Source organism: Poecilia formosa, unplaced genomic scaffold (assembly GCF_000485575.1).
Source record: "Poecilia formosa unplaced genomic scaffold, Poecilia_formosa-5.1.2 Scaffold320, whole genome shotgun sequence".
Lineage (NCBI taxonomy): Eukaryota > Metazoa > Chordata > Actinopteri > Cyprinodontiformes > Poeciliidae > Poecilia > Poecilia formosa.
In genome coordinates this window covers 639,393-658,683 of record NW_006800259.1, presented here as the reverse complement: position 1 = coordinate 658,683, position 19,291 = coordinate 639,393, and the positions used below count along the sequence as shown (strand labels likewise).

At 38.5% G+C, this 19,291-nt stretch overlaps 1 protein-coding gene and 1 long non-coding RNA gene across 2 annotated transcripts in view; one reads left to right on the top strand and one right to left on the bottom strand.

Annotated features, from left to right (window-relative positions):
* Positions 1-5,558, bottom strand: part of LOC107833070 (uncharacterized) — a 6,994-nt gene extending 1,436 nt beyond the window's left edge. Inside the window, exons 1-2 of the long non-coding RNA XR_001658778.1 lie at positions 5,547-5,558; positions 3,561-3,562 (exon numbers count right to left, since the gene is read on the bottom strand). This is a non-coding gene — a long non-coding RNA (uncharacterized LOC107833070). The remainder of the gene's footprint in view (positions 1-3,560; positions 3,563-5,546) is intronic.
* A 4,473-nt stretch (positions 5,559-10,031) lies between these two features.
* Positions 10,032-12,881, top strand: LOC103152651 (natterin-3-like). The gene is made up of 4 exons (XM_007573207.2): positions 10,032-10,127; positions 10,211-10,244; positions 10,878-10,956; positions 11,527-12,881. The coding sequence occupies exons 2-4, from the start codon at positions 10,242-10,244 to the stop codon at positions 12,585-12,587; spliced, it is 1,143 nt and encodes a 380-aa protein (XP_007573269.2). The 5' UTR covers positions 10,032-10,127; positions 10,211-10,241; the 3' UTR covers positions 12,588-12,881.
* Positions 12,882-19,291: the final 6,410 nt, after the last annotated feature.

Genomic DNA, 19,291 nt, shown 5'->3' with positions numbered 1-19,291 from the left:
CCCCTCACCTGGGCCCGTCTACCCCTCAATCGGGTGAAACAACTTTAATTTTAAATTAGGGTTTTTCATTTTTCACATTTTATTTTTTAAAAGATTTTTTTTGTCTCTAGTGGCCTTTATTTGATAGTTAATGGGGTATATGCCTCGAGAGGTGGTGACGTATTTCCGTTTGAATTTATGCCACATAGATTGGTTCCGGGTCCTGCTGGCTCCTATTGTTTTCAGCCAAAGCTGCAAGATCTGTACCATGAAAAAGACGCAAAACTTAAAATATCTGTGAGCTACTGGTACAACAACTGAGTTTTGTGGTGTGCCGTTGTGTCCAGTAATTAGTCGGTACCATCCAGTGCTTAGTTTTTTCATTTTCCAGCTGATATCAAGGCAGCAGCGGACTGTAGCCAAAACTTAGCCACTAAAGCTAACACCCGGTTTGTAGCTATTCTCACACCCCTAGATATAAATTCGTTTAACTGCGACGTTTTCCGGGGGGCTTTTCATAGACAGTGTGAAAGAGAAATAAAAAGAAGTTGAAAAGTAGATGAAAAGTAAAGATAAAAACATTAAAAGCATCGAAGACATCAAAACCCTAATTTAGCCATAAGTAACTCTAAACAGGTGGGTTTTAAGTTGAGATTTAAAGGCACCCAGTGTTTCAGCTGTTTTACAGTTTTCTGGAAGTTTGTTCCAAATCTGTGGTGCGTAGAAGCTGAATGCTGCTTCTCCTCGTTTGGTTCTGGTTCTGGGGATGCAGAGCAGAACCAGAAGATCTGAGGGGTCTAGAAGGTTGGTACAGCAATAACAGATCTTTAATGTATTGTGGTGCTATACATTAGCACCACTAGGATACATTATATCCTAGTGGGGAAACGGGTCCCCACTAGGATATAAAAACCTGGTTCACACACACACTCACACCACAGAGTCCCCGAGTCCTCTGACTGCTTGGTGTCTATCAGAGAAGCTCTCTGCATGCTGGACCTTGGTAATGTTCAACACAGAGATTCTAGTTCTGGTAAATGTTCTTCACCCAAACGGTTCACGTACTACCTGTAGTTCTTCCCCTCAAAAGATTTTATAAGGTCTTACTGAACTGCCTGGTGTTGGAGGAGCAGAACAATGACAGAGTTCTGGAGAATCGGGTTCCTTCAGTCAGAACAGAACCAGTTAGCCTGAAGAGAAAAGGTTATCAATGTCTATAAATGATGACCTCAACGTTCGTCCTAACAAAGCCTCCAGGATCGTTAGACCCCAGGTCTATTACACCTAATGATGATGGCATTTTTGAGTCACTTATGAGTCATAAATGTCATAATATTATGAGGTACCATTCAGGAGATGCCTCATAAACAGGGGCGCGTTGTAGGGGGGAACAGTGATGACAATTCTAAGGGCCCTGACCACCAGGGGGCCCTCCACAATTTATTTATTTATTTTTTGTTCATAGAAATTAAAATAAAATTGTGGCCCTGTCAATTACAAAATTAATCAAATTGTATTTTCGGAGATTGTTTTTAGCAGTAAAGATTTAATGTTTGCACTCCCTGACCAAAAATCACACATCCATCTTTGCCCTGAACCCCCTGGATCTGCATAAAATGGTTCGTTCCTGCTTGACGGTGACGGTGTTCAGCAGCAGTTAGTAGAAGACGAGAACGACTGTGGCAGTTACTATGCTGCTAAGAAAAGTTATAAAATCAGGTTTTCAAAAAAGAGAGCGAGAGAGAGAGAAAGGCAAGTGTCAATTTATAACCCAGGTTTTCTCCATGAGAGGTGGGTAGACTGTGAGATTATCAACCATTTAGCATAATTAGCTTAGCTACAAACTACTGTTTGCCTCCCTTTCACTAGCATTTAATGAATTAAGGGGGAAAAAAACAACATATTCATATATTGAACTTGTCCCTTGTACCTTTTACCACTTAACAGATGAGTCAGTCAACAGCAGCTCTAACCCACGTCCCTCCTTACCGGTCTTCTCCTAAGTGAAATTAAAGCTGCAGTATGTCACTTTTAAAACTGTCATTATGTTGTGACAGTATGGTATGAGAGGTAATCTGTAAAAAATCGATTTCCTCTGTTTTCTAACAGTGCTCTCTGGAAACAACCAGTCAGTGGCAGGAGAGTTTTAGTGCTGTCAATCACAATCTCATGTGGTGCTGCTCATCTTTCCTCTGCCCCTCTCTGTGCTATGCTGTAGCTAGCATAGCCTGTTGTAAATGCTTAGTCTAGTAAGCATAGCTATGAGTGATGGCAGATAAACAATTTTCCTGTAATAAGTTGTTTCTCCACCATTAGCACATTTAGCAGTGAGTGGATGAGGTTGATTGACAGCACTAAGACCCTCCTCCTGGTTCTGGTTGGTTGTTTTGGTGAGAACGGTGCATTACTTTAGCTAGCAGTAGTCGTTCAAGGAGGAGATTGATTGTTTTCAGATTATCTGACTCATAAACTGTCACAACATGGGGACAGCTTTAACAAAAAGGTAGAAAAAGTATTTTTTCATTAAAGTTACATACTGCAGCTTGAATAAAATGCAACTATACAACATTTTTTGAGAAGTCTGGATTGCTTTATGTGTATTTTGCATGTTGCCTATGACTAATAGAAAAAATTGAAGCAACCTACTTGCATACTGTATGTGGACTGTATGTATACTGAATGTTACTCTTGCATGTAAAATCCATGAGCAGTAAATATTGTACTAGTTATCAGTATTGGACCAAAGAAAGCAAAAGCCTTGGAAATTGTGATGCTTTTGATGGGTCAGATAGACTCAAGAACTTTTAACAGCAGCTGCGTGGGGGTGGGGAGGAAATTAAATTTTTTGTCACGGGGCCCTAGATTTATGGCGGCGCCCCTGCTCATGAATGCCATCATCGTCCTGCTGGAGGCCAAACGATGCCTCCAGGATCGTTAGGCCTGATACAGACAGCAGTGGAGGAGAACCAGTCTGACCAGTACCACCAAGACAGAACAGAACACAGCAGCAGAACCTGTGCAGCAGGAAAACGCTCCAGAGTCCTGCAGGTGGACCTGAGCTCACTTCAACATCTTCAACCCTGTCGCCTCCACCAGAAGCTCATCCAGATCACCTGTCAGTGGGTCACCAGCCTCCTGACGGAGCGGCATGCAGAGACAGTTTCTCTGATGGACAAAGAGCAGTCAGAGGACTCAGGGAGTTTGTGGTGTATGTGTGTGGTGGTGGGGGGTGGGTTGTGTTTTCATATGCATGCAAAAACCACAGAGTCCCTCCTGGTGTGAGTGTATGTGTGTGTATGTGGGGAGGTTGTGTTTTCATACACGTGCAAAAACACACACTTCCTTAATAACAATAGTTGGCACATTTCCTCAACATAAGACAGATGATATGTAGAATATGCAGTGACTATCTCCACATCCTGTAAGGGGTTTTCCACACAACCAGAATTTTTTCAAAGATCTGGAACCCATCCAGAAACATGTTTTACTGGTCTGATTCCAAATGATTAAAAACAGACTCAAGAACTTGTGTCCTGTCTTCTTATGTGTATTTGTCTTCTTTTCATCCTGCACTAAAATACCACTAATTCATTTCGGTATTCAGTCAAGTACCATCATTATTTTAACATAAAAATATTAGAAAATACAATGATCAATTTTAAAAGATCCAGCCACACAAGCTGTTGCTGTTTGTGTAAGGATTTGGTTGTTTCGGTGTGTTTTAGATTTCTGTGTTCTGTGGAGTCTCCGTGTTGTCCCGTCTACCCCTTGATTAGTTACACCAGTTCCTTGTTTCCCCTGATTGTTCTCCCTGTGTATTGAAACCCTCCTGTGTTCCTTGTTCTTCATCGGGTCCTCATCCTGTCGCGTCTAGCCTGGTCCATTGTCTCACCAGTTGCTATGCAGCATCAGGAATGTTCATCAATCTTATCAAAGTTCCAGCTTGACATCCCTGGCCGGAGCCTGAATGCCAAAGGACTTTAATGTTTATTTGTTATTAAACATTCTTTTATCGCTTTCTTTCTTTCTCTGTCTGAATCTCTCCAGATTTAAATGCTCTTATTCATTTACATGAATACGTTTATGAATGCATGTAAAAGAAAAATACCAGAAAAGTGAGTTGTAAATGTCACATCTACAGTTATATTCAGACATACTTTGTTAAATTATAATATAGAACTTCAGGTTGTTATGATCCTGGGATGGTTTTTTATTATTTCATTCTAGTTTGATCATCATTCCATTACTCATTGCTTATGTTTTACTGTCTGTTTAACATGAACTCGTCTTCTCCAGATTCTTTTCATTCATTTCTAGTTTATTGTGTCTAGTGATTATTTAGCATTAGATTTATTTTAGTCTCAATAGTGACAGAAGATAATTTCTGTCACTTGATCTTCTGCTGCTGACAGGTGGTTCTACACAAGTTCTCTAACAACCCCATTCTGTCCGGCCAGTTTTAAGTTTGGATTTTATTCTACATTCATTTTTGCAGATGTTACACTGAAGAGAATGATGAGCCGGGTCACTCCTCTGGTAGCACATTTATTTAGTTTAAACTGCAACAAGAAAATACANATAATATGTTTTAATTTATTTTCAGATACATGATTTCCTTTAGTGTTATGGCAATAGATCTAATATCTGTTTCATTCCCTAGACCTTTCAAAATAAAACTAAATTGTACAATAAAAATGCCTAAACAAATATCAATCGTCCTAACTAAATTTTATAAAATACAAACAAACCATCTTACATATAACTTAAATATTTCCTATTTATGGCTCTAACATTTAGCAAATCAATTAACACAAAGTTTTACATTTTTAAAGCCTCAGGCGAGAAACATGAATCAAACATAAACCGGAGGTCCGCTTTTATTTTGAAAAGCCTGCCAGGGGTCCAATCAGAAACTGAAATTTTAAGATAACTTCCGTTGCAATCAAACTCTGTCAGAGGGTTTGATAGTAGTGTAAGAGAGTTTGTAGGTTTTGGCCTATGGGGCCTCTCATATGGAACGCCGACTGTTTTTGCCTCGATTTTTCTTTAACACACATAGAGATAAAATGGCCCCAATGGTAACATAATTGAAAACATAAATGTAGCAATTTATGTTGAATTGTGTAAACATAAATTCTGTGAATTTAGTTGACTTTAGACAGTTAAAACATACGTGAGCTTAGACCCAAAATTTGTAGCTAATTTTTAGATGTGCAATACTTTAGATTATGCTGGCAACTTTTAGTAGCTCCCATTTATTTAAGAGATTAATAACACACTGGTGTGCAGTGGAGGTCTTTACTTTGTCAAATGTCCAGTGTGATGATGGAAGGTTTTGTAAAATGATTTTTTGACCATTTTTTGAACTTGTAGCATCTGATTACGTCAACTTTTGTTTTTATACAAGAACTTTTTAGTTATTGTTTTGTCCATATTTTGGCTGTAAATGAACTACATATTTCTTTTCAAACTATCAAATTGGATGCGGTTTCAAAAACAAAACCACCTGTTGCCACCCACAGCCTTCATTGGAAATGTGTTTTTGTTGTTTTGTTTTGTTTTTTAACATAGAAGGTTGTGACACGTTTGTTAGTGGGAACGTTTGTTTGAACGTTTGCCTGTTGTCCTCAGATCAAAATGACCCGAGGACAACAGGAGGGTTTGATTCCAATAACAGCATGTTATTGGAATCAGATTAGTACAAGATGTTCTTCTGGCTGGCTCCCAAACCTTGGAAACAATTCTGGTTCTCTGGAAAAACACTTGCAGGGTGTGGAGATATTTTTCTCCACGTTCATTAACGAACATAAAAAGATTTTAAGTGTAACGATCATAGAGAGTCACTGAGACACCTTATGAAAGTCAGTGTCTTGTCATACATTATGAAAACATCGTATAACAATATGGCCTTCAAATGTAAGCCAAATCATAAACGTATCATAATAAAAACCTACTGGCATCCATTAAAACATTTATTCTGTTATTCTGGGTGATTCTAACTGAATCAAATAAATGTCAGCGAGGAAACCCAGACGATGGCATAATCTGCTTTAGCTTTATTTCATTTGATATGATTTGTAAATGCAATACAAAAAACATTTGGCTACAATGCTATATATTTACCAGAATAACTCTGAGTGAACTGGAAACGACCAACAACCAATCATGTGTGTCAGCAGAATTCATACATGGATGTTTAAAGGTTTAAATGTCATTTTGGTTTAGTAAAAGTGTGGGGCTGGTTGACAGTTAGACCTTTAAACTTTCATTATTATTTTCAAAGCCAAAGCAGTGCAAACAAAAAAATGTTGCCGCACAAACCAGCAGAAACATTGTCAAGTTGGCCAACATCCATTTTGTCTACAATTTGGTGGGGGGCTGGTTGACCTTTCATGACCTCTGGAGACATTTCTTAATGTTTTTAAAATCATAGCAGCACAAACGGAAATGTTTGCTGCACAAACGTTTGACACCAATTTTGTCTAATTTGAAGAGGTGAGGGGGCCAACTTGTAACAAAGGGGACAAACTACCTTGATGTTATTCTAAAAAAATAAGACATCGACTTATTCCCAACCCATTTTTATTTAGGTTTTTGTTGCATCTTAATGTATTAAAATGAGGAAAAAATAAAACAAACCCCAAATGAGCTCAAACAAACTCCATAACTGGATGTGGCGATAAGCTCCCTAAACGAGGCCTGGTTATTTCTGACGTAAGTTTAAAAAGTCCATTTCTTTTCCAATCCTCCCTGGGTCCGCAGCAAACAGTGGGGGGGATTTGTCCCGTCAGACTGTCAGTTCCCGAAACAACACAAGAAAAGTGTAAGTTGCACATGGAGTCAGTGCAACGGACACAGAGAACAAAACTTGTCGGGTCCAGATGACTCCCCCTGTAAGACCAGAGGAGGGTTAAAGGAGGGAGTTATAATCTAGAACTTCAGGATGTTATGGTCCTGGGATGTTTTGACGTTTTTGCTATTTCATTCTAGTTTGATTATTATTCCATTATTCATTGTTTATGTTTTACTGTCTGTTGTTAAAGATGAACTCGTCTTCTCCAGGTTCTTTAATTCAGTTCTAGTTTATTGTGATTATTTAGCATTAGATTTATTTTAGTCTCATATTCTCCTCCCTCTGATTCAACCAGTTCATATTCAGCTCATTCTCAGTTCCTTCTGTCTAATCCTGTCACAAAAGCTGCTTTAAATGAGATACAATAAAATTATGGCAAACATTTTTGATGCATTATTAAAATGTTTGTGTCATAATCCATTGGTGTTTGTGTATGTATACATAATTTGTGTTTAGTATTTTTCAGGAAGGTCCTGCCTTGTTCATTTTTTCTCTCTCTGTTGTTCATTTTTCTAGCTTTTAATGATTTCTTGGGTTCAGTTTGTTTTATATAAAATCTTCATTTGTCACTTGATCTTCTGCTGCTGACAGGTGGTTCTACACAAGTTCTCTAACAACCCCATCCTGTCCAACCAGTTTTAAGTTTGGATTTTATTCTACATTCATTTTTGCCAGACTCTGAATTTTTAACCAGACAATGCTATAAAAATCTGAATGTTTCTGGTAATTTCTCCAGTTTCACAGCAGAGGGCAGCAGCTTGATTTCCATCAAACTGGCTGTTGGTTGTCGTAACTCCAGTGTCCATTAGTGGAAACATAACGACATAGAAAATGACTAAAACAGAAACATAAATGAAACTAAAAGTCCAAAATCCTACAAATCAGAACAAACTAAGTCTTCAGGCTGTCTTTGAAAAAACTGCAGAATCAGATTTTAGTTTATATATATTACCTTTGACTCAACCAGTGCTGCTCCCCCACAATGTAGTGAAACTGCACTGCAATATTTAGTCATTTTTCAGTTTGTAAACCATTCAGAATAAAACATTTTCTCTTTGAAATATCTGCACTGTATTTAAGCAGATTCAAAAATCAAATGCAGGCTGTGGTGCAAGCAGGGTTGCTTTTTAGAAAAAGTTTCTGGGTGTTTACTATGAAATTACACAGAAAGCAAAAGGAGGAATTATTAAAGTTGAATATTTAGTGTTGGTTTAACTTTTAACCAACCAGAATCAATCTAAGGTCAGATAATCCAGGATGGCGACTGGAGATCAGATCCTTTCAAACACCTCCAGACTTCTGCATTGCTGAAAGCATTTAACAGGTTTTACTTGATTCAAAACTATTTAAAATATGTTAAATGTATCATAAACTAGTCAGGCCTCTTCAAACATTGTTCTGCATTTGTTGAACTTTCATGACTTGAGTTACCATCACTGTTTCTAGAAAAGAGGAACATCGATTTGTTTCTTTGCAGGGAGATAAAGATCTTGAGGTTATTTTAGATGACGGGTATGACCTGAAAAGTACAAACCAACTATGATGTTAAATGCTGTGTAGTTTATTACACCTCTGTCTAGTGTTGTGTATTTGTTTCTTTGTGCATGTCTATTCAGGTAACATGAGCCACAACTGCATGGGAAAAATATTTAGTAAATCCTGCAGGATGTTGTCCAGTTGCCCTAAGAAAGGATTTAAAAATAATCCTTCGATTGTGTAAATTGTAAAGCATTAAAATAATCTGATCAATGTTTAGCAGTTGCATCAAGATTGTTAACATTTTTCTAATTCATGCTGTGCAGAAGGCCAACTGCTGGAAACAACGCAGCCACAGTTCCTACTTCTTAAGTTTAGTTTTTAGAATCAAGAATTTAGAAATGCAAAGTTTTAATGAGATAAAGGAAACAGAAAAAGATGCTTAATGCACAGCTTTAAGTTTTCATAACTTAAAATATTAAAAGGTTGTTTGCTTTCAGATCAAACTCAGTGCCGCCGACTCCTCACCTCGTGTTTCCTTTCACAGTGGCCTCATCATGCGGTTTGTGATAATGCCTGTGTCATGTTTCTGGTGAGCAAAGATCAGAGTGCAGAGACAAACTGGGACAGTGTCAACGAAAATGGAGAACAGAGAAACAGGAAGGGTAACATATAAATGAGAGCAGCAGCAGGCAGAGAAGGAGGAAACTTCATAACTGTTTGTTTTTCCATTAAAATGTTTATTTAGAAACAGCATGAAGAAAGTGCATCTCATCTGTTCCAAAATGTGTTTATATGTATTTATATATATATATAAATTCATGTGTGTGTGCAGTTGAAAATGCATACACTATAAAAAGACACAAACACAGTTTTTTCTCACTGTCTGAAGTCAAATCAGACCAAACTTTCCTTGTTATGATTTAGTTGGAATTACCAAAATTATTTGTATAATTCTGGAACAAACTTCCAGAAAACAACAAAGCAGCTGAAACACTGAGGGCCTTTAAATGTGGACTAAAAACCACCTGCTTTAGAAACACAATCGATGGAAAATGAACTGTGACACTTGACTAAATGTAATGTTTCAGCTGTTGACTGTGTTAATATGACTTTGTATTTTTGTGTTTCTATGATGTAAAGCACATTGAAATGCCTTGTTGCTGAAATGTGCTATTCAAATAAGATTTTATTTGATTTCTACTTGCTAAATGCCAGAAAACCTGGCAAGATTTTAAAAAAAAATTTGGTAATTTTGCTCAAATTCAAAGGTTTACATGCATTTGGTCGGCATCCTGGATTACTGTGTTTAAACTGTGTGTTTCTTTAAAAGTGATGGGAATGGCATCTGTTAAAGTAATACTTCATGATGGAGTAAGCATTTAGATTCAATATTTAAATTCATGTATGATTTTTTTATGTAAAATGTTTTTTCTATGTAAACTGAAGGATAACTGATGCAGAGTGCTGCTGATTCTAATGCGGATCTCAATAAACATAAACACTGAACTGCTGCTAAAACCAGAACAGAGAGACACCAAATACAGAAATGTTTTAGATGAATAATGGTGGTTTTTAGATTAGGATCTTAAAAAACAACCAATCATGTGTTTCTAGGCCTTAAAACGTTGAAGTTTTGTCTATTTTTGGTCCTCAGGAGAACAAATCAATCAGTGATTGGCTCATTAGAAAATCCTCCTTCTGGTGTTTGAGCTTCAGAAAACATAAAGGATGAAGAGAAACACGGTTATCAGCAGAATTAGAAAAACGTTGTGCCTCCGTTTGTCCGTCTGATAAAAAGACTCCTAATTCAATTCAGGTAAGACGCTCGGTTACCTTTACAAATAAGATTTTTATCTTTATTTTTGTAGTTAATAAGAGATTTTTTTTGTTTTTCTATAGCTGTCGGCAGAGACGGTGTCCCTGGACAGACATGGTAAAATAAAATTCAACATTCTCCTTTTGTCTTTTCTTTTACTCTCACTGTCTGACCATCTTACTGGACGAGGTGAAGACGTGCAGAGCAGCGGTTCTAATTCAGACTGAAGCTCATTTCAGCCGTTTGTATCTGTGTTCATTGTTTTGGCCACTAATCAACAATTATAATGTAGAAAATGATTTACTTTTTTAATCTTCTTTGACTTTGAAGGGAATACTCTAGAGTTTTGTGGAGAGTTTCTCTTATTAACAGTCAGTATCTTACCTACATTAGGATGCATTAAAATTGATCCCGGATCTGATTCTTATGGGAAATGGAGATTATTTCAGAGGATTTCTGCCTTTTCTCAGTGTTTCCTACTCCCTCCTTTAATTTTTACATCAGTTATTTAAACACTGATGTACCTTCAGTCAGAGGCTTCTGTAAGGCTGCTGCAGTACAGACTGCTACAGGAGATCCTTTCTACCCACAGCTTTCAGCATCTACAACAAGAACCTTGGATAAAGCAAACATATTAAATTTCCCTTTTTTATTCAGAAAAACAACTTTAGTCTTTGCTTTGAAACTTATACTGAAATCTTATGTAAGCAGTAAAATGTTAAGATGATAAATTTTATGTTTTCCTTCCAGCTGTCAGTCTTGTTGCTGCTGGTTCTGTCTGCAGGCAGCATCCAGGACGGCGTGGAGAACCGGCCTCCGGGCGCAAAAGGTACGATAAATGTTTTCCATCACCACCAGCCATAAGGCTCTTTTATATTTAGCTTACTTTTATCAAGTTTTGCTCACTTTTATCACACATAAATGGAAATGTCTGGAAAAAACTGTCATGTGTAACCATGCTGCATTTCACAAAATATTAGCAAACCTAAATGCTAAATTTAAATATAAACTTCATATCTGTATCTTATATCTAAGTGTAATCTGTTAAATTTAAATCTATACCCTAAGTAATGCAACTAAATGTAGGTGCGCCTACAGTTTTTCATGTTTGTACGTTAATGCTAATTCCACATTAGTTTTTCGGTAACTTTGGAGAGGAAACATTTAGATTTAATATCTAAATTTAAATTTAGATGTGCATCAGCTTTGTGAAATGTAAGCATAGTGCATTTCCATTTTAAATGTAATGAAACTGTGACAAAAGTAAAATAAATATGTATTTAGCTTACATAAAAAACTGTCTGATTTTCCCACTTGGCGCCTCAAAACAAGCAGACGGTTAAAAGGCGAAATGATGCCAGAGACGGCCTAATTAAAGCCTTTCTCTTTACTGTTTCAGTTTCCCCGCTGGAAGTCGGTCTGGAGAAAGAAGTCCCAATGAAAGCGTCTGCTGAGTTCAGACAGAAACGGCAGCTGGACTCTTTCTCCTCCATGCCTGATGGGAAGCTGCAGTGGGTGAAATGGGAGGGGTCCCTTCCTAATGGAACCGTTTCTATTTACAACACGTATGAAACACGAACCGACTACATCTGTAAGGTCAGGTGCCGTGCAGGTTTCTACAACCCCAGCAAAGGTCCTTACTGCCACTACCCTGATAAGAAAGAGCATCGTTCCTCCACTTTTCAAGTCCTGGTGAATGAAGATAATTTTGAGATCCTGGAGTGGAAGGAAGGTTCTTATGGTTCTTTTCCAAAGAATTCAATCAGAACCTGCTCCAGTCAGGAGCTCCTTGTAGGGAAGAATAAGTACGGATTGGGGATGGTTTATCCAAAAGATAAATGCTTTTATCTCCCCTGGAAAGGGAAGCAGTATTGGTACAAAAGGCGCTATGAGGTTCTGACTCAGTTGAAGGCTGAAAGCAATGTGATCTCTGATGTCAAATATAAACCAGATCCCACAAAAATCATAAAATTGCCTCCGAAGACCATAAGAGTTTCCGTCATAGAAAACTATTCATGCAGGTCGGTGTCAAAAAAAGTTACGTTGAGTGAAAAAACGATAAATGAGCGGCAGTGGGACACCAGCTCCCTCTTCAGGTCCAGAGAGAGAACAACATTCAGGGCAGGAATCCCGATCATCATGGAGGGAAATGTTGGTGTCACCACCGAGCGCTTATTTCAAATCTCTACAGGAGAAACGTTGACAGAGGAGGTGCAGCACTCTGCCAAAGTAAAGCTCACCGTGCCGCCAAACCACCGCTGCAGAATTAAAATGGTTGGTTTTATGTTCAAGGTGGACATCCCGTACACCGCCCGGCTCACCCGGTCCTATGAGGACGGAGAGACCAGATCAGCCGCCATCTCCGGGGTTTACCACGGGGTCCAGATGGGTCAGGTCTGGGCCAAGAGAGACCGGTGTGAGCCGCTATCCAATCCCAAGCCTTGCCTCAAAACAGCGTAGCAAAGTGTCCAACTGCAGCTTTCATTTATGCTTTTTGATTTTTGCATTTTCTTATTATAGCCACCTTCCTTGGTTTACTATTTGCAACCAGACTATGTTTATATGAACAGACAATTGAATTTTAGAGGATTTTGTTCATTGAAAGCAAACATTTCCCTTAGGATTATTAAGATTAATCTTAAAGTTGATCTAAATCCAGTTAGCGTCCTAAAGTTCATCGTTTCTCAGTCTTTGTAATTTGCAAGCTTCTTTTTTGGCATTAATAAAGCTTAATAGCAATGGAAAAAATGAAAATGGTGTCTCGTTTCATTCCAAGTTGTCTATTTGTGTGTTCTTCAAAGACTGGGAAATTCATCACCGTTACAATATCGATGCAACAACAAACCTTCAAGCCTCATTTGTGAGCAGAACATGAATTTACAGCGGGCTGGCAAAAACAGTTACAAAAAAGATCCAGCAGGGGGCAGCAACAAACAGACAAAGATGAGCGTTTAGCTTTTGAGAGATTGTATTGTATTGTATTGTATTGTATTGTATTGTATTGTATTGTATTGTATTGTATTGTATTGTATTGTGCTAGCATTGTTTTCAGCTCTTAATGTTCATCTAGATCTGCCTGAAACTTTTCTACAGATAAATAAATTAGGATCCTGATCTTAATTCCAAACTTTCTATGATCCTTTGATTTAAACATTATGAATCCCTCACTGAAAATGATCATCACTAATTACATAAGCAGCTTTCTACAGGCTGAGATGCCAAACACAGCAGCAGATCTGAAAAAGAAACAAAGTGACTGAAATGCTGTGGACCTTCAGAGAGTTGAACAAACCTTAATTAAACTGAACCACACATTAAAACACGTATTGGTGCGTAAGAGGCCTTCAAGCAGAAGAGAAGGCCTCTGCTTCTCTGCTTACAGCTTCTCTGTGGTGCAATAGCTCCCCCTGGTGGATAAACCCCCTTTAGAGGCGATCTGGTGAAGTTCAGACAGGATAAATCAGGATATCGATGCGCGCCTGCAGCAGTTTGTGCAGCAGAAGGTCACAGAGGGGAAAGCGCTGAGTTTCAGGTGAGCCTGCACTTTACCGGGTCACCGAAGGTCGCATCCAGCCTGGTTTGAGCTGAGAGAGCGGTTCTGTTTGGGCCCGGATCTCAGATCGCTACGGACCAGATCATAGCTGCTGCAATGAGACACTGGAAACGTTCATTCCTCATTCCACTGACACGGAGATAAATCAGAAAAACCTCATGGTAATGGCAGGATGTGTTGGACTGACGAACTTGGTTTTTACAGGAAGTGATGTGATTAGATTGGTTTATTGGTTTATTTCCTGACTCGGTTAAAACATGGCGGGAGCAGAGACATAAAGTAAACACTGGCTGCGTTTCCTTTGAGCAGTTTAACATCTTGAAAATAAATTCTCAATATCGAAATTTTTTGCATCACACAAGTTGTAACCAGATGTTCCCACTTCGCGCAACCAACGAAAAAGAAGACAACCGGAAGTAGTTGGAGGATGATGGCGCTGCATGTTTTTAATGACTTATTGCCTGAACAAAATTGTTTACCTGATTTTAATTGTTTCTTATTTAATGTAAACACTCCAAATGCAGAATTGTGTGACCTTAGCTGAATATTTAAATTGAGGTTTGTATGGAAACACGGCCAGTGACGCTTCCAACCATTTATAGAAATACAATTAGAGTTTATTGTCCCACCGATGGGAAGTTTAGGTTTAACAGCAGCATCAAGATATGTTGGTTCACAGAAACAAAGTTCCAAATGTGTTAGAAAAATATAGAAAAATCAAGACTGAGAATAACAACAATAATGGCTTAATAACATAATGTGCACAATTATAATAAAAATACTGACATTATTAGAATAGAAATATCCTGGGACCCAACAGATGTGGAACTGAGTCGGACGACTTTTATAAAATGTAAAATCACAACAGACTATTTACAGAGCAGTATGTGGGTGCAGAGAAACAGACGTGCAATCACAGCAGAAACGTTATTAAAAATGAGTGAAAATCATCAGCAGAGATGTAAACATGTTTTATCTGGAGCAGGGATGTTACATCTGACAGCTGCTGGGAGGAAGGATCTGCAATAACGTTACTTTGTGCATTAAAGGAAAACTGACGGAAGTCCAAAGTTTAAAAAGTACTTAAACTAAAAACGTCCATCAGTGTAAAATAAGTGACTCGTCCTTATTTGATATAGTTTTTACTGTAAAAAGGTAAAACAGCCTGATGAACACAAGTTATTCCTGTCGAATATCTTATTTCATTTCAAACTGACATTATTATTTCCTGCAGAGTTACAGTAGTTTGGCTGTAATGAAGCCAAACTAGTTGGAAGGTTTGTTTAGTTTCTCCTTCGCTCCACCTTCCTGTCAGCGCTTCCTGTCCCGTCCAGCGTAATGAATGCCGGCCTGCTGTCTCCTGCTGGACCATCTGTTTCTCTCTGAGCGTCCTCTGATTCAGCGCTTCCTCTGCGCCTGACGTTTCTGTCACAAATATCTTCAGCAATATGCTAATAGAGGCTAATAAAGGCTCTGAATATTCATTAGCTGGAGGGAGACAGCTGGGAACTCAGACCTCGTGTCAGGAAACTTTGGAGCAACCAAAATAAGACGTTAATTAATTCTTGTAGGCTTGATTTTATAATATGCAGTGCAATAATTATTTTTTCTTTCCCTTTGTTTTTTCATTTTTTTCTTTTTATATCTTTTTCATTTTATTCTTATTTGCTGAACTGCCTGTTTTTTTGTATTTTTCTTTTTCAAATTTTTTCCGTTTTTTATTTTTTCCCAAATGCAACTTTTTCCCTTATTTTCCTTTTCCATTCAATCCTTACCATCTCATTTCTTTTAGTTATTTCATTTGTCTTTTTTTCAACATTTTCTTTGTTCCCCAGCTACTTATTGTTTCTAATTTTCTTTTTTTGCATCAACTGCAACATTTTTTTCTTGTTTCTCTTTTTTTTCTTTTTCATTTTTTCCTTTTTTCCAACTGCAACATTTTTATTAGTTCTCTTTTATGCTTTATTCCTTGTTTTCTTTCTTCCTTTTTTCACCATCTTTAGTTATTTTTTCTTATTTCCTTTCTCCATTTTTTTTTCATTTTTTTCCCCAACTACAAAATTCTTTCTTATCTTTTTGTTTTCCTCTTACTTTATTGTTCCTTTTTCCCTCAACCACTATATTTTTAAATTTCCCCCCTTTGTAGCCTTTTTGTATCTGCCATATTTTTGGAAACAAGAATAAAGCCTTACCTGTGGGCTCAAATATAATCATTCATCTCTACTAATAGTTGATGAAATGTTGCTCATGAAGTTGCAGTATTACTATGGATATTTGTAGCCATCAGCAAACTTGTGGCTCGTTATTTCTTTGTTTTTTGTCCGTATTTGAGATGATGTAAGTGGGCTGTGAAGCTGTGAAGCTTTGCTGACAGGAAGTCGGTCGGTGAGAAGCTGCGGTTGTTTTGTTGACCTTCCTCTTCATGCAGGCGACTCCTTCATGCTTGGCTTGTTAAGGAGGTTACACACTGAGTTTTTCCCCATGCAGACTTTCTCTGCATACCATAAACACCCCGACATGGAGAAGTTTGAAACTCATTAATTCAAAGATCACATTTCCAGTCTGGTTATTATCTGATAATGAATGAAGCTTCTCAATGAATCTTCATCCACAGTTTCTTCTCCATCAGTGCAGATCGATGGTTTCCATCCTTAAAGTGCTGACTATCAGTTCTAATTTTCATAAATGTGCAGAAAGTGCAGCTCTTCCACTAAGTAGTCTTATACAGATGTCGTTTTGTAACTGTTTGCAGAGATTTTCTTCTGTTTCTTGTGCAAAATTTGAAAACCATCTTTATATTTGAACTCATTTGTGTGCACAAAAGACTAAAAATAATAACCATAGTGACCACTGAGCAGAAAATCATAATAAAGAAAAAAGATTGTGAATTTTTTGGTTTTATGTACAAACAGCAAAAACAGATGCAGAGTCTGAAATGTGCAACAACAGCAAATAATGTTTATTTTTCTATAAACTCTCCTCTTCAGTCATCCAGTTTTTTTATAAGAAAAATAATCTTTAAACAGCTGAAAGCATCAGATTAATAAGTGATTTGTGCTGCAGTGAAGCCGTTTCTGCGCCTGGAAATGTTTCTGTGGCGCAGCAGCGTTGGTGCCGGCCTCCCCTGACAGCTGGGTGTGTGAACCAGCGGCTGTGGTGTTTGTGGGTTTTAAGAGGCCGGCGCTGTGCGGACGGATGGACAGACGGACGGAGGGATGGACGGACGTCCTCCTGTCCTCCCGCTCTCAGGCTGTGTGCAGTAAAAGCCTGGAACAGAGAAGCTCTCAACGCGCTTCACTGGAGATGAGCTCAAATATCTTCTAAAAGAAGCTGCTCTGTTTTTTCTAAAAGTGGGGTCGGAGTGTCAGAGAGGGCCGGAGCATAAACTGGAGATCTTTGTGTTTCATTATTAATGCTGGTTCTGTTCTGAGCTCCAGAGCGGAGAGGAGGGGAACCAGCAGCCGGCTGGAGCCTCGGGTATGAGGCAGAGAGCCTGGATGTTTCTACACCTGAGAGTCCGGTAGGTCCGGTTCTACTGGGACAAAAACTTCAACATTTGTTCCATGTGGTTCTTTCTCTCTGCTCTGAGTCAAACCAGCCTGTTCCCCTCCTGGCCTGTGGGGGCGCTGCACCCAGAACCACTGAAGGAAACAACACAAAAACCTCTGAAGACACTGAGAGCTACTTCCTTCTTCACCAGATGGAAACAAGATGGAGGCTTCAGAGTTTAGTGTTTGGAGGATTTCTCTTTAGTCTTTGGCTAAAGAGCAGGAGCCATTTCTCCCGCTAGTGCTAGGCTAACATGTATTTTTTGGTTGTATTTACCCAGAATGCCCTGCGCTTTAGTCCTTTTGCTCCTGTTGGAGCGGTCTCCAAAAGAGAAAAAAAGAGAAGAAAAAGATTTTAAAACTGGAAAAGGATAAAAAAAAAACATGGGGAAAATAGAAAGGGAAAGAAAAAGTAATTATTGCATTTGAGTTTTATAAAATCAAGATTATAAAACAGCTGAATTCATTAATGTCTTGTTTTGGTTCCTCCATTATTTCCTGCCATCGGCTCTGAGTTCCCAGGGTCTCTGGTCCGCTTGGTGTTCACATTCAAATCGAACCAGGTTTCACTTCAACCGAACCGACAGCTGCACAATTAGCTAAACATATGGGTGCCGTGCTAAAAAGGGCGCCAAAGTTAAAGCAAAAATATCTTTCTACTTTGCATGTTCTGAACATAACAGCCGTTTGTGATGTGATCAGTACCAGGTGCTGTGTTGGTTCTGGATACAGAACCACCTGCAAACCTCACAAACTCCTGATTTTATTTAAATATAAATGTACTAATATTTAGTTAAGTCAATTTTATCAGCGGTGAATGGATATACCTTTTCTATGTGCAATTCCTTTTTAAGATAACAAGATAAACATGTTACAGTCTTTTGCAATAGCATCATTATTTTTGGATTAACTTGTTAATAAGTGGATGCAAAAGTTGCTTACAATGTTTTGTTTTTTTTCTGCAGGATTTGAACTGGTTGAAAGTAAAACTGCCACTTGAGAAGTTTTCAGAAGGAGATTTTTGTAGAGGAAGGTTTTTAGGTTTTGTCCTAAATGTAAATGTTTTTTGTACAGTTTTGGTTTAATTACAGCTCTGAGTTTGTTGTTCTTTCATAAATGAATCTTTAGAATCTGTGCACTGCAGCGATTATTCGATTACTAAATTAGTAGACAAATATTTCAATAATCAATTAATCACAATCAATCCGATTAATCGTTTTCTAAATTTTATTCATAGATCATCTAGAAACAGAGACATTGTTCACAGTTTTTCCCTTCCTGCTTTGGCTTTACGAACAGTAATCTTTGTTATATAAAACCATAGATAAGGGTCATAATCTGTCTGCACGTTCAGATTAACATCATGAGACGCGGTTAAATCGTTTGGACAGGTTTTCTGCTCCTGCTGGCCTCTGGATAATCAGTCTGATTGTTTCTGATGCTCCGTTCGTTTCCTGATCCTCCACTGACTGACAAACTGCTGCATCGAGTCTCAGTCCAAACAGAAAAACAAAAACTTAAGAGTTTTTCCAATTCACGTCATGAAAAACGAGTGAAAATGTGAAGTGTTTAGTGCAGCTGTTTCTGTAACATCCATCAAATTGAGAATTTAGCTGAACCAGACTGAAAACATGAGAAAGATTTAAAATGTGACCACCTCAGCCTGACGGCCCAGCTGCAGAAAACCTTAATGGGGTTTGAGTTTTCTTTTAAAATCAAATTAAACGGCTTCATCCAAACAAATCAAAGACAGTGGAGCAGCAGATCTGGTCCTGATCCGGTCCTTCCTCTGTTTGGTCTGAAGCGGCGGTTCTGTTTCTGCTGCGATGACGCAGAGCGACGGCGGCTGACATCACACAGCGAAACCTGAGGAAAACCTCAGGCGTCTGATCAACTCTGAGGTTAGGAGGGAAAGCAGAGGGGAGGTCAGCGAGCCTCCCACCTGCAGCGCCTCCAGCTCAGCCTCACCGCAGAGGGAAGCTCTGGACGTTCAGCTGGAGGCGGAATGACAGAAAAACAACAAACTGAGGAGGCGTACAGCGCCGCCACGACGGCGTACAGGG

Excerpts from the sequence above, each read along its gene's own strand:
- LOC103152651 (XM_007573207.2), top strand. Across the intron at positions 10,957-11,526 it reads CCGGCCTCCGGGCGCAAAAG|TTTCCCCGCTGGAAGTCGGT; the intron begins GTACGATAAATG and ends TTACTGTTTCAG.